General features: G+C 47.7%; 3 protein-coding genes across 3 annotated transcripts; 2 read left to right on the plus strand and 1 right to left on the minus strand.

Annotated features, from left to right (window-relative positions):
- Window positions 1-2: 2 nt before the first annotated feature.
- On the plus strand, window positions 3-5,681 carry LOC135395004 (ubinuclein-2-like). Its single transcript, XM_064626165.1, has 5 exons — window positions 3-284; window positions 1,881-1,964; window positions 2,025-2,138; window positions 3,835-5,425; window positions 5,490-5,681. Exons 1-5 carry the CDS (start codon window positions 120-122, stop codon window positions 5,519-5,521), a joined length of 1,986 nt encoding a protein of 661 aa, XP_064482235.1. The 5' UTR covers window positions 3-119; the 3' UTR covers window positions 5,522-5,681.
- Window positions 5,682-6,148: 467 nt separating this feature from the next.
- LOC135395008 (transmembrane protein 33-like) lies at window positions 6,149-10,463 on the plus strand. Its single transcript, XM_064626170.1, has 7 exons — window positions 6,149-6,522; window positions 7,045-7,139; window positions 7,198-7,382; window positions 7,966-8,033; window positions 8,098-8,231; window positions 8,801-8,884; window positions 9,787-10,463. The coding sequence occupies exons 1-7, from the start codon at window positions 6,454-6,456 to the stop codon at window positions 9,917-9,919; spliced, it is 768 nt and encodes a 255-aa protein (XP_064482240.1). The 5' UTR covers window positions 6,149-6,453; the 3' UTR covers window positions 9,920-10,463.
- Window positions 9,932-14,181, minus strand: LOC135395010 (uncharacterized). The gene is made up of 5 exons (XM_064626171.1): window positions 13,944-14,181; window positions 13,529-13,596; window positions 13,351-13,446; window positions 10,056-10,148; window positions 9,932-9,988 (listed from the first exon to the last, which is right to left on the minus strand). The coding sequence occupies exons 1-5, from the start codon at window positions 14,056-14,058 to the stop codon at window positions 9,980-9,982; spliced, it is 381 nt and encodes a 126-aa protein (XP_064482241.1). The 5' UTR covers window positions 14,059-14,181; the 3' UTR covers window positions 9,932-9,979.
- Window positions 14,182-14,470: the final 289 nt, after the last annotated feature.

Consider the following 14,470-nt stretch of genomic DNA (forward strand, 5'->3'; position numbering starts at 1 on the left):
GTGTTACGCATGCGTCGTGAACCCGGTGCGCGCAAAGAAAATGGCGGTGGATTGTGTATAAAACAGAAGACTGTACAGGGGTCGTACCCTTGGATAACGTGTTCAAGTGTGCTTGTGGAATGGCAGAAGCGAGGCGTGTTCAGTTGCAGAACGCCCACCAAGTGCCTAACAAGAAAAAATCTGTGGACAATTCCCCTACAAAACGTTTTTCGCTAACGCTCGGAGAGTCGACCGCCGATAGTTGCCCCGAATTTTCGTACAGTGACTTGTTAAAATGCAGTCGGGTAAGCGTTTCTCTTGCCCGAAGTCATCTTCGTGGTCAGTTCACGCTGTCGTACCGCTTGTGTGTCCGCCAGCGTTTCGCGAGAAAGGCTCCCGATCGGGCAAAACATCCATCTCTCGGTCTATGTTTACCACACCAACAAAAGAAAAACCTTGGCTTAAAAAATAGTTTATTAAGCAGAAGAGTTTCTGCTAAAGCTTTCTAGAGCGTATCGTTTCGAGCCTCGTGCTACTGGGCCAGATAAGAAACGTTCTCTGCTCACACTGGGTCAGTTTTAGCGATGGCGCTTGATTGATGCAGTGTGCGAATCAGCAAACGCAGCGAGCTAGATATTTAATTAAAGTTCCCGTCGGACTGGTAGCGTTGTTACTTTGTAATGGGAATTGGACTTGGCTTACTAGGACTGCAAGACCGCCTCGTTGTTTTCCGTTTCCGTACTATGAGATTCCGTAATACGATGTTCTGTTTGATGTAATATCATTATTGAAGCTACAACATATGATAGCTGCAGTTTATGACGCAAGCGCTCAAAAGAAAGCATGAAAACCACTTCTCATCACATTATTACCGGGAGCTCGGGGTTTGTTACACATCACTGTGAAGATTACGCAATAGTATTCCGGCCCGGAATTCAGCCCAACAATCAAAACCAATTCTTATATCATTTATCCCTTTTAACTGGCTGAGGTGCAAGTTATTGTCCAAGTAGAAAGGGGGCAGAAAATCATCGAAATAGCCATGGGCGTTCCGAGGATTTTTTCCAGGGGGGTGGGGGCAAAAGTACAAACCCCTACCACACCTTTTTTCTGGAGGTGGACGTTGTGCACTGTGTGGGTGTTCAGAGGTTCCTATTATGACATCTGCGAATAAGCATTATGACCTATGACTAAAGAGTGCACTGTTTTCACAAGCGACCTTGGAGTTCCAGGGGGAGCACGTCCCCCCTTGCCCCCCCCCCCCCCCTCTTGATATGCCCGTGGAAATAGCATGTTGAAACATATGTATACATTCCATAGCAAACACCAGGTTCAAGCATCATGCTGCCTGTAAGATACATGTTTCCTAGATGAAATGCTACACAAAAGATAAATTGTACCAATCCGAACTCATTTAATTCAAGCCGCAAGGGCCATATCAAGAAAAAATGTCGTAGAGTGTGACTTATACTGAAGGAAATGTAACGTCTTCCACAAATAACATTTACTGAAGCGCACTGAAGGATCGTTAAAATGCACCGCAGTGATTGCCCCCAAAGAGGTCTTGCTTGACCTTGACCAATTGATGTACCCATAGTACCTCGATAATGGTGACATCGTTGACATGCTTCGATCTTGATGAACCTGTCGTGATCCGGGGGTTCTAAATGCGCTCTCTAAGACACGCTCATCCGCAAACTTGTAAAGAAAATGTACGCCTTTTAACGAGGTCGTACTGAAGAACTACCATTACTTGAAACCCAATTAATGATCATAACACCCACATAAGTGGCCTACAATGTTTGAGGTACTGTGAGAGAGTTGAGCATGTGAAGCACCGTTTGAATCCGTTATTGGATGCACTACAAATGTCGTATCAGCGATCCGTTCTTCTTCAACAGGAGCCAGCGAAAGCAAAGGAAGACCCTTTCGACGAAGACGTCGACAAGATGAGAGAGATAGCGCGACAGTTGGAAGAACGATACGTAAGACTTGTCACGGTGAAAAGCGCGCTGGATTTTTAACGCGTTCCTTCATATGTGCAGGGTCCCAAACCCACCGGAAAGAAAAAGCACAAGGGTGGTAGGCGCTGGGAGGACTATATCGACAGGGGCATGGGCTACGACGAGACAGATCCATTCATCGATAACGAAGAAGCGGTAAGCGGCTGACAGATATAAAAGAGAATGGAACTGCTTTTCATTTTTTTTCTTTTTCTTGTGGGTGGCTGTCTTCATCGATGACAGCATCGCACAAGAAAAAGGGATACTGGTGTGTGGAGGATAAGAAACAGGATGTCAAAGTAAATCGTTGAAATACCATGAACTAGACACAATTTTCGACTGTGACAATAATTGTTTGTTACACAAATTAGGACTTTTTTGTTTGTTACTCAAGACTTACAAAGTGTACCTATTTACCGGAAGGTGGCGCTCATCCGTGCTGTCATCCAGAAACGGTCTAGCGTCGTTAGAAACGGAGCAGAGAGACAAACCTCCCAGAGCAGCGAAATTTGAGCAGATTTTTTACGGATCTAACGGTCTGGATCCGTAAAGAATCTGGTCAAGTTTGACTGCTCTGGAGGTGTGGTTCCCTTTCTGCCGTATTTTTATATTCGGATCTCGAAAATTGAACACTGTCGCATACTTTCTTATCATGCTCACATTCATTGTGCAAAATATTTCGAGTTAATTTGTAGCCAGTTATTTGTAATTGAATTTTACCCATCACTTTCGTTGCCGTGTCATCATTGTTAGTAGCTTCGTGTTTTTCTTCTGCTAGGCAATGAAGCCACCGATTCCACAGAAGGCTTGCTGATTATGATTTATTATACGCAACGTCCCATATACGTAGCGGAACCCACATTTATAAGGGTTATACTAGTAGGCAGCGGGATGGTGGCAGGGTACAACGCGATTTTTATGGTTGTTTCTACAACACTTATACACTGAGAAGAATGGAGTAAGCCTGCTTAATGTGAAAACATTGCAAAATGTTGCTCTGGTAGTCTGCGCACTTTCCTTTTTGTCGATTCGCTTGTAGTGTCTAGATGTCGAATACCCCTTATCGACAGCCCCAGTCTGTCTCTCTTAAGACATTAGGGATGTGTATCTGAGGTTTGTAGGCATATAAGGAACTATGCCAAGTAATAATCACGTGAGAAAATAATGACTCACCAATGTTTAAACTGACAAGATATATATAGTCTCCAAAAGACACACAAGTTATTGCATTCAGGACCTGTATGTTAAATCAGAAATGAAAAAGGTCAAGTAAAGGGTGAGAGAGATAAGAGACACTGCTCCCACCAGTTCTTTTATTTATCCAGACACCCCCAATGTTTGATGACACCACCTTAACTTTTTTTTTTTTTACCTGTGCACCCCTTGCAGGGGTGTCAGTTGCTATTTAAGCTTGAGATGTATCAGTCATGATGACTGCATGACTTAAAACCACTAAAAGGATGACACACGAACATACACGACACTGAGCGCCAACTTTCAGGCATGCAGTTTTGAGTCATGCAGTTCTGACACCAACAAGCCCAAACGGAGGTTTTAGTGTAATAATGACCCCACCCCCAATTTTTGCAACACCCCCCCGTGCTTAGGGGTGTTGCTGGATAAACCACTGCACCAGTTCATATGCCATCATCCAAGCTTACACTCGTAGTTGAAACACGTTTGTTCAATAGTGCCTGTGAGGATTTTTCATAACCCTGACACGTTACCTGCAAATAGTCAGAAAGAAACTTGGTAGAGCGGAAATTCTGAATCACAAGCATCACTTTTCCCGTGCTGTCACTCGGCACCATTTAGAGCGCTAAAATGAACTGCGTTCTACTGCCCATTTCAGTATGATGAACTGGTGCCGTCCACCCTGACCACAAAGCACGGCGGCTTCTACATAAACACTGGCGAGCTCGAGTTTCGTGACCTCTCCGGCTCGGATGAAGACGACTTCAAAGGAGAGCCCAGACAACGCAAGAGGCGGAGACGGCGTGCGGAGGGAGCCGACGTTCCTCCGCGGAAAGAGGGGAACCGGGGTCGCAAACCAGCGGCTGTCCCACCTCCAGTGCGTGAAAGCGCACCCGTCGAGGACCCCGTGAAGGCGTCCTCCAGTAGCAACAGCAGTGGCGGAGTAAACAATAACGCTGTCGCCACGGAGGAAGAAGGTGCGGCGGCCAGACCTGCCCTCCCCGAAAACCTTCCCACCGACCTCGAAGAGGTTGTGAAACGGCTGAAGCAGGCGGCCCACCTCTCGGGCGAAGGGAAGTGCAAGTTCTTCCGCGGACCCGTTAATCAAATGTTGTTGAGTGTGGAACTGCGTGCACGCGAGTTAGGTCCGGCTCAACGGTCATCTGTGTTTGCGCATCTCGCCTCCTTCTTACCATGTACGAAAGAGACGTTACTCAAGAGGGCCAAGAAGCTGCGGCTAGACCAGGAAGATGGAAAATTGAGAGAGCCTCTGCGTCGCCTTCGAGAGGCAGTGGCGGAACGCATTGGTACGCCAGCTGGGGGCAGCACCGGCACAGCCACTTTGGACGACCAACTGCGCGAGCTGCTGTGCGACGCTGTGCGCATCAAGTTGCGCTGCTACGAGGTGTCCAAGATGCGCACCCAGTCAGCCGAGGACTACTTGCGTCACTTCCTCGACGCGGAGGTACGGACTCTGTGGCCCGAAGGTGTCATCACCGCCCGCACCCTGCTTCAGGAAAGCAGTACTGCCCACTCCTACCTCACGAGCAAACCTCGGGGTAGCAAGCCCGCTCCTCTTCCCCCACCCGCTTCCACTCCCCCTACTCCTGCCACCACCTCGGTGACACCGAACCCCATCTCCGTCCCCACTTCCATCTGCACCCCGAGCCCGGCCCCACTCCCGGTGAGCCCGTCAACAAGCTCCGTCCCCACTGTCACGCCCAACCTGAACGCCACTTCGCCCCTGCCGCAGCGAAAGCGCCCACCGCCGGAAGCGGTGCCAGAGCAGAGTCCCAAACGTCCCGAGGATCCCGGCGGACCCTTCCTGGCGTCCCACATGTTGGACCGCATCATCGCTGCCAGTCTGGGAAACTTTCCAAGCAGCAGCACTTCAGAGCCGACGAGGCCCGTTCACGAACCGCCGGTGTCGTCGTCCTCGCTCCCACTGCAGTCGTACGCATTCCTCGAGGCGTTCAAGCGTTCGCTGGAAGAGGGTCCGCGTGTGCCGCCGACTGCGAGGCCCAGGGCCCCTGAGCCCCTGGAAGGCATGAAGGGCTTTCCGTACCCTGCTCCCCTCCCGCAGTACCAAGGAGTGTCTCGCACTCGCCCTGTTGCTTCGGACCGGATGCAGTGGAGAGGCGCCCCCACGGCTCACGAAGCGAGCGTCGGGACGCCCAGGCTTTCGCAGCCGCGTTATGGGTATGCAGAAGGCCTTCACGGACATCCTTACACCAGGCCAGCTCATCAAGGTAAGCGTACAGGAGAGGCAGAAGTGGCTTCCAAACGTAGTTTGATCTCATTATCTCGTTTTAGGTGCTCCACCTCCACCATCACGGGTGCCCTGAACTGTGTCATGTGACTTGGTGTGTTCCAAGAGTGACCATAGCTGGTGTTTTGGTCTTTGAAAAGAACTGTGCACCATTTTCTTCCTTTTTTAATGATTGTGCTAGGTTCTGCAGTCGTTCATATTGCGACGACAGAAATAAAGTATATTTATTGTATGGAGCCCAGCGCAGCTCAACTACGTTTTGGGTGTTGTGGGATTTCCTTACAACCCCCACCCCCCACCCTTTTTTTTCCCGGAATGTCCGAGATTGCGAAGTACAAGATGGCTAGCAATACACACATTGCAGAGTGGATGCTGTGCATTGTGTCATTGCCAGCGGTAACCGTCTTTTCTGTTAGCGATATATGTGTGCTAGCGTGTTTTGAACGAAGTTTTGCAAGTTTAATGGGAAGCCTTCTGGTTTTCTGTGGTTTCTAGTAAGTCATCTCGTCGGGTTCGTACCGGTTGTATACCACGTGGCTTTAATCAACAGTATAGCACCAATAGCACCGTTATGACTGCGCGTTTAGCTTAAAAAGTAAATTCAGCTATATATTATTTTGGTCATCTTTTCGAAGTTTACAGACTCGGCAGTTCCGTTTAGGTGTTTTGCGGGGGTCCGATAAAAACGCGAGATATTGTTAACGGGTCTGGCAACAGTCGGTGATCGAACTTTTAATCATGGAACTCTAAATGTACTCGCGTTGAGTTTCGGATGAAGTTACAGAAATATAGAGCTATCAATTGTATCTTGTAACTGGGCAGACGAGAGTTGTGTTCGGACGTTACGAAACTAATCGTGGGCGACCGTATTGTGTTGTGGTTGTGAACTGTGTGATTGAGCTCCGCGTCTCTTGCGACAAGCGAAGTGTGGTGTTAAAAAAGCCATTAATTACTGCCTGCTGGAAACAGTTTTTTTTTTACCAACCACGTAACACCAGTTCCGTAAGTATGGCAGACGAAAACACAGAGAACACCAGAACAAGCACATCAGCGCCTAGAGGGTTCATGGAAGTTATGGTGAGTGACCCAGCATGAGTCGGTTTCTACCGGGAGGTACACACGAGATAACTGGATGAACACACAAATTGTAAAATGAAAGACGCTAACTTAAAAATAGTAGCTTGCATATATAGCTTTGCACAGAAAGCACGAAAGATAAACACGCGTGCCTTGGGGGTGCTTAAAACACGTGATTCAACTCTTGTAATGTACAGTACCTCTTAGCACCGCTAATATCCTACGTCCAGTATGTTTGACGGGTGGTATGTTCGGGCAAAATAGAACATAGGCAACATGGAAAGGAAAGGGTCACTTACAAGTGTGCCTCAGAGCTGTTCAGCAATAAGATTAGTGGCCACTACTAACAGTGCGACAGGTACTGTAACCTTTTCCACTGCTTCACGCAGTGCAGCCAAATCAACGAAACCTAACACCATAAGAAAGTGTCTCGTGCTAACACACACTCCAAGCACTCTGGAGCAGCTGACCGAGGTGTCCTGGCATCTCCATTTCCACCTTGCCTCCCTCACTTTCTTCTAGAATCATGCCATCATCAACAAGATCGACAGCTTGCTGTGGCTCACACGTATGTGCACCGTGGTGTTCACGATACTGTACCTTCTGCCGCTGTTCAGGTAAGTTTTTGCTGCGCTCGCATCGGAAATGGTGAGATACAAGGTGGGAGGCTCGCAGTGCCAACCCATGGACGTGCTACCAGAGGGCGCTGATTAGCAACGCAGCGACGAGCGCCCTGCGGCTCCACCAGCGAATGCCCAGCATCCAGTTGACTAGGCTTTTCCTGGGGCAACTCCTCACAGAAGACAGTTGCCATTACCTTTTCTACTCTCTCATCTTCCTGTTTGCACAGCCAATGACGCGTATCCTTTCACCAGGTGTGCTAGTGCATAGTGTTTTGCTGTATATCCGTAAGTCCGGGGCATGTTGTTGTATTCTCGGACAATAGAAGCGCTAAGGTTGCACTCACAGCAAGGTTTATGTCGTCTTGTGTCTTTAATGCTGTAACTGGTCAATCCCAGACTCCCACCCAAACGAAAGAACTGAGCAATTATTCTGAAGTTAAGCCAGCTTTTAGATATCTTGCAGCGTAACATTGTAGTTGTCCTCGGCTGAACACCCCTGTGGATCCCTGTCCCAGACCAGGACCCGGGCCGAGAGCGAGTCCGTGTGCGAATCTACATTCGAGATGAGCAGCAGGTTAAGTAACTCGTCTCCTAGAACTGTTCGAACCTCTCACATGCTGTGGCCCCTGTAAGGGGTGCTCACGGGGAAATCAAATTGGAACTCTTTCTACGAGAGCCAGAGTCCTGACATCTCGGACAGGGAATTAGAACTGCGCACGAAAGCTAGGCTGTATGCAACAACCTCAAAGTATGGTGACATATATTAGTTTAATTAATAATTAGTTTTGCACTTTTTCGTGACCTTGACAATGGGAAACAGTGGTTCTGTTGCCTGTATTCCTGTTTGCACTTTTACATTCTGCGAGTTTCTCGCTGGTCCTGCTCGACGTAAGTACCCTGGCCCCTTTAGAAAGAAACGGGGCTCAGCTCTTGGGGGTGTGGCCCATTTCAGAAGTTTGGCGGCAATTCAAGGTCCATGGGATCCTGGTTGGTGTCGCTGCTGGAGAGCCAGAGTCGGAACATCCTGCGTCTCGTGGCATTCACGGAGATCTTTGCCATGCCGTTGACGATATTCAGTGCACTCACGTAAGCGTGTCTATTTTTTATTTAAGCGTTAATACCCTCAAAGGAACTGCTGCATCCGTTCCAGTCAATTCCATTTTATTCCTCGTTAACCACTGACCACGGTATCGAAAAAATCCTACGTGAAAAAGTGGCGCAGTTTGCCTGTTTTTCCATGGAATATTACGTGACAAGAGCATATGCCAGGTGTTGAGAGTATGCCGGAATTCCCCCTCTGGAAAAAGGCGATGATGTCATTCCCTACACCACCAATCAGACGGCGCCTTTCTCCTCTGAACGAGGCCCTCTCTTTTTTCTTGTCAGGGAGTGATGTGACACTGCTGTCGTTCTCACAGTACTGATCTTTAAAATTTATTTAAATCAAAGTAGTAAGCACATTTCGAACGAAAAGATTAGCGAAGTAGTTTGTCGGTCGATGCCGAACACGCCTGCGGTATCTGTTTCATAGATGGGTTTCAGGATGCAACTGTCCCTTTAAGGTATGTGTGATGAAACGTTTATTGCTTGGGAGCACTACACAAGACGAGAATCCAAGAAGAGTCGGCAAACGGTTTTGTTATTATGTTTTCCAGTGGACGATGCAGCCTGGTGACTCCGTTTGTGTATTATCGTTTCCTCAGCCTGCGTTATGCATCTCGGAGGAATCCATACTCGAGGTACTGTGGTTAATTTCGCTGTCCTAAAAGTTGCTAGATGGGACCTTGAGGGAAGGTCTTGCGCCGCACTATACTGTAGAGCTCTTCAGAATGCTTGAAATTTGAGGCTTCGCCAAGATATCGGGAATTGTCAGTGCTTTTGAGACGCACGTATACAATGCATACCTGCAAACCTGACGAACTCAAAATTCGGGAGTACGACGGGAGTCAGGGGACGCATTAATTTTGTGCACTCGAAATAGCATTGCTAATGTATTGAGATTCCTGTACGACATCAACATCAAGCACAGACCAAGCAGACTGATGCAGCCACTCAGTATTGCTTGCAGCATGTCCTTCGAGCGGTAGCGCCTCACATTTCAAAAATCATTTTTGTGACGTCTGCACCGCTTTGTTCCAAAGCCTTACTTTAAAGGGACATGAAGAGATTCCCGAAAAATCTGAGTTCTCGATGGAGAATGACTCCCAAGGAGGAGCTTTGTCTGAAATATATCAAATCACATTCAACACGGGGGCAGTTCCCGAGCAAAACAACAGCATTGAGCGGCTGCCTGATTTGTTCAGTCCGCAAGAGGGGAAGGTAACCTGCTTCTGTCGTCACACCTACCTTCCCTGTTATTCTAACCAATGATTGGTTCATACTCCCCACGGTGAATGAATCAGCAGCCAGGAATACATTGCATATGCTTACAGAGGTTTCGAGGATCCCATTATGTACAGAGAAGAAAAAAAGATGACTGTGTCCGCAATTGAGTTTTTTTTCTGCAAGTGACTAACACTTTTTAAGAAAGTTTGACCTCTTCTAGTTTACGCAGCACATGCGCGAGCATTCTAAAGCGTGCTTCTGTACTTTTCCTACTCTCTGTAGTCCAAAATTTGACACACAGTTTCCTCTTTTCCAGGACAGTGTTCCGCGAACTACGCCTCGTGGCGGAGCACTATGCCACCCGTCCAGCGTGCCCAGGGTTTGTGCGCCAGTCCCTCCTGCGTGCCATCAACCTCTTATCTCAGCTGGCACCCCCCGTGCCCCAGTAAATGCACACGTGCTTTTTTTTGTGACTCCCAGAGTTATTTATTTGGGCCCACGGCACGAATTCAGCACATCTGCAACAAGAGAAAATAAAGGGCCTTTGTTTTGTACATGCAGCCGAGAGCAACCGTTGTTGCCTACCTGGGCGAACTTGGCCACCTCGTCGACTGTCCAGTCGCGGCCGCCCTGGCTGTCGGCCTGGTCGTCGACGCAGTCGTAGACGCGGTCCATTTTCTGGGGGTTGTGGTAGTGGAGCATGCAACGTGGTTATTTTTGGGATAATGGTTCTCAACACAAAGGCCCGTAGGAGGCAAAAGCAGACCACGGGTGAAAGCAGACGTGTGGTCTGGTTTTGCCTCCCCTGATGTGTTGCGTTCTTGCATCATGCGTATACAACGGGTAGTTGCCGTGACTACAATCTTAAAACGGAGCTTTCCCACACAGCAAGTTCCTAGCCAACCGTCATCCCGAACAATATCGTCTCCCCCGATTTGTTGAAAACGGGAGGCGTACACCTTTTGCGACACTGATGCTGTTACGTTAATTTTTTACAAAAGAGGCGTACGCCTCCCATTTTCAACAGATCAGGCTCAATGTTCAACATTTCGTAATTCCGTACTGCGCGATAAACGCATTGCTTCACTGTGATTCGTCGCGAGCTCCCGAGTGATGGCCAATCGTGTTGTTCCTTTGAAATCCCATCCTACCGAAACAGTTTTCATGCGCTGTCACGCGACATCTACAACGAACGTACGTTCGGTTCAGCATTGGGCACCGGGTGAGAGAACGATGCCATTCGGGATGATGGTTGGTTGGATGGTTTTAAGAGTATAGGGTTTCTGGTTTTTGGAATTTGCCAAAAAAAAGAAAGACTGAAAAAACATCCGCAAAATTTGGCAAAGAAGTATCATTAGTAACGGAAAGTGTCTGGGATAATTTCTCTCATCCAAAAGAGCAGAAAGGGGAAATGTTCTCTTTGGCATGCACAATGATCTCTTATACCCCTGTCACACGGGCAGTCTTCAATGACCATTGAAACCAATCGTCATTGAAAATGCGTGTAGCGCCACCTTGCGTGTAACGTGTCAACCTGTCGGGGAACATTGAATCCAATACTCTTTGGGAAGTTGACACGTCACACGCTTGGTGTCACTACACGCGTTTTCAATGGTCATTGGTTTCAATGATCATTGAAGACTGCCCGTGTGACAGGGGTATTAATGGGTCATCTGAATACTTTAAAAAAAAAGAAGTACACAGAGGTCTGTCCTCTATGCTTGCCCTGTTGTCCCCTCTCAGTTTTGAGTTTGCCGTCCTTGAACACGACCACAAGCATCAAATTGTAGAAATATGTTCCACATGGTCATCCTTCCTGTACCAGTTTCTAGTGTAAACGTAGGACATTAATTCTCGAAAATTGCCCGTTGTGAACATGTTGCATGATAACGTGATGTACAGCCGTGACGTCTGAAAGATATTTCGTGATGAAAGACATTTTCTGCAGTATAAATGTTTCGTTTGTTTGTGCTGCGTTTACCTAGAAATGCCAACCTGTGTTTTTCCCCGTACTATACTATAGTAGTATAGTACTCGTATATCCACCCAAATTAGGGAATTTACTTTTGCAAGTCGTAACATTGCTGCCGAGAAGATCCAACTTTTTTTGTACGGAATAAATTCCTATCAACACTCCCCGAATTACCATAAAAATAAATGCAGAAAACTAGAAATCCCACGTATAACATGCCACAAAAATGTTCTGGGGGTTAGTTGTCATTTTACTGAACCCTTGAAACCCGTCATTTGACTCTGCTTTAGGGGCGAGAAGGGGTTGTACAAACCAACTTTTGTAACATTTTCTCCTCAACCTCCGCTACAAAACTGTCCACCGGGTGGCTAACATTTTTTTCTGACTGCCCCGGAGGTACATTCTGCAAACTGAAACAAATGAATACTTTCTTAACAGGTTTGGAGGATGTTTTCTTGAGAGCTTGTTGTACTGATGCAGACGACACAAATAAATTTAAAAATTAAAATCTGCTCAAGTATGCGCTTTACTACGTCGACGTTTTTGTTCTTTGTCAGTTATCAAAGCCGACGGAAATGCTTTGAGCGATCAAATGGATGTGATCTGAATTGAGTTAGGAGACTGTGGACAAGCATAGTGAGCTGCAGACAATTCCGCACTCGGACAGAAAGAAACCTCTCTTAACATATTTTAATTTTCGAACAGCGTGGACTTTCTAAGCGATAGCTGATGACCCTGAACCTGAGTGTGTTCTGCGTGTACTTCTTGCTGTAATTGCGTAAGCGATACAGTCTGGTCTGCGAAGTAATCAATATCACAAAATATTGCCCCATGACTTTCCAGGGCTTCGGCTGTGCCTAACTGGAGTCAGAACAATCGAAGCAGACGACAGTCGCGCGCATGCGTGTTCAGACATCGGATTCGTTGCAGACGAATCCGGTACGCGTTCCTCGCCACTTCGTAGTTTCGCAAGTTCGCGTTTGCTCAGCCTTTGCCAGCGCTACGCTAGTTAAATGATCCTGACGGAAATGCAAAACAAAACACATTGCTTTGTAGAGGCTCAACCGCCGCAATTGATGTTCTGAGGCTGGAACGCATAGAAAGGACAAATACATACAAAGCCTCAAGTGCCTAAGAAATTAATGATGAAAGAAGGAAGTCACTGAAAGCTACAGCTGGCTAACCTTTTTAGTAGGCTTCCTTCTTTCATCAGAGGGTTAATGTTTGGAGAAACCACGTGACGAAGTGTCTGTCCAGTCACAAGGCAACCATAAAGGGGTATTCGCAGACCGGCATGGGTCCACAGAAGAAATCGCGTGCGTCTCACCTTGAAATGCTGTTCCCTTATTTGGGAGAGCGACGAATGCGATCACTCCCCGGGCATTATCGTCCGTTGGTTGCTCTTGTGTTCCATTAGCAATCTCTAAAGCTCCACTAACAGTATTCTCCTCTCCCAACGCCGACGATCATTAGGGATCAGAAGGGATTAGGCGAACCTGAACCTGATCATACGCGCACAGGCTGGCAGGGAGCGACTCTTTAGCGCTCACCCCGCGAACAGTACCACGTCGTCAGCTCGGGGGCGGATCCGGGATTTTTCTGAGAGGGGGATCCAGCCTTGCTCAGCACTGTAGGTACGCAATCGAGGTCAATTAAACACTACGCGAAGACAGAAATTGAGGAGCGGGTCAGGATATCCTGACCCTCCCTCTGGATTCGCCCGCCCATCGCAGACGAAGGCGGAGCAAAGGCGAACTTTCGAAGCATACGAAATGGCGAGGAACACGCCCCAGCTAGGTCCACAGACTGGTACTCATCGTGCGCTTCGATACTGTGTGCTAGGGCTCGCATTACAAAACAGATTGCCTCAGAACTTGGAGAAACAACAGGTGTGGAAAACAAACTGACCCTGCTGTCGTCTTGGCAGAGCATGTCAAATGCCCGGTCGCCCATATTTTTCATTCTGAATTGTCGGCTCATGCAGTCTGCAACTATAACCTCCAACTGCAAGGAAAATGTGAATAGGTTAAGACACATCGTGACAATCGATTGCAAACCCGCCCTTCTGCATGCATTATCCACTCACCTCTATTTCCATGCGGTCACCTACGCAAGCAATGGCTTCCTTTCGATCTGCAGCGTTGTCATACTTCCCTACACAGCAACATTTAAGCAGATGAGAAAAAAATATTCTGCTGTCGAAGCAGGAGCGGATCCAAGGGGGCGATCGCCCCCCAAAACGTCAGTGTATACATGGGATTTCTCTATCTCCCTTCCCCCACTACGCGCTCCGACCAAGTAACCGCTACCCCCCACCCCCCCCCCCAAACCCGAGGGTCTCGATCTGCCCCTGTGTCGAAGGTATACAGACGAGGGAAGTTGTTTAACATCGCAAACAAAACAAAAAGCCTAACCGTCTATTTTAAACTTTCAATTATATTATAATGCAATAATAATAGCAATACTCGCAATGTAGAATTCGAAATGCCCTTTATACTCACGACAGATTGCAGCCATGAGGTCATCAAATGGTAGCTCCTCTTGGGTCTGCTGACCATAAACTTCCTCAGAAAACATAAACAAGGACAGCCAAATGACAATTGCGAACGGCAGCATTTCAGGGCTTGGCAGATAGGGTCCAGGACCGAAACACGGACCACCGAGGACCACCCAGCCAACACGCGGCTGCACGTGCTTGCGCGGCTCCCGTACCTCGCTTCAAATAGCCGCGTGCCAACGCAAAGGCAAATTTTACGGCAAGCCCTATCACCACCACCACCACCAAAGGCAAATTTAAATTTCTTCTAATGTATTGAAATCCATTTATGACACAATTTACTCGTTTGACACTCGCTGTAAAGGTGGGTAAACCTGGTAAACCAGACGAGCGCATACAGAACCCATTTGGATCTTGTCTTCTGCTAACAGCTTTCGTGTCGCCAACAGAAGGACGGCAGAAATTCCAGTAACGACCAACCGGGCGACTGACAAGAACAATTTGTAGAAAGTATTCTTTATTTTGTAGACT

This window comes from Ornithodoros turicata, chromosome 5 (genome assembly GCF_037126465.1).
Source record: "Ornithodoros turicata isolate Travis chromosome 5, ASM3712646v1, whole genome shotgun sequence".
In the NCBI taxonomy this organism is placed as follows: Eukaryota; Metazoa; Arthropoda; class Arachnida; order Ixodida; family Argasidae; genus Ornithodoros; species Ornithodoros turicata.

Coding starts and splice junctions, on each gene's coding strand:
- LOC135395008 (XM_064626170.1), top strand. CDS start 6,454: ATGGCAGACGAAAACACAGAGAACACCAGAACAAGCACATCAGCGCCT. Junction 8,034..8,097: donor TCTCGCTGGTCCTGCTCGAC/GTAAGTACCCTG, acceptor GGCCCATTTCAG/AAGTTTGGCGGCAATTCAAG. Junction 8,885..9,786: donor CGGAGGAATCCATACTCGAG/GTACTGTGGTTA, acceptor CCTCTTTTCCAG/GACAGTGTTCCGCGAACTAC.
- LOC135395010 (XM_064626171.1), bottom strand. CDS start 14,058: ATGCTGCCGTTCGCAATTGTCATTTGGCTGTCCTTGTTTATGTTTTCT. Junction 13,597..13,943: donor CCTCATGGCTGCAATCTGTC/GTGAGTATAAAG, acceptor GTTGCTGTGTAG/GGAAGTATGACAACGCTGCA. Junction 10,149..13,350: donor TCTGCCAAGACGACAGCAGG/GTCAGTTTGTTT, acceptor CACAACCCCCAG/AAAATGGACCGCGTCTACGA.
- LOC135395004 (XM_064626165.1), top strand. CDS start 120: ATGGCAGAAGCGAGGCGTGTTCAGTTGCAGAACGCCCACCAAGTGCCT. Junction 285..1,880: donor ACTTGTTAAAATGCAGTCGG/GTAAGCGTTTCT, acceptor CTTCTTCAACAG/GAGCCAGCGAAAGCAAAGGA. Junction 5,426..5,489: donor CACCAGGCCAGCTCATCAAG/GTAAGCGTACAG, acceptor ATCTCGTTTTAG/GTGCTCCACCTCCACCATCA.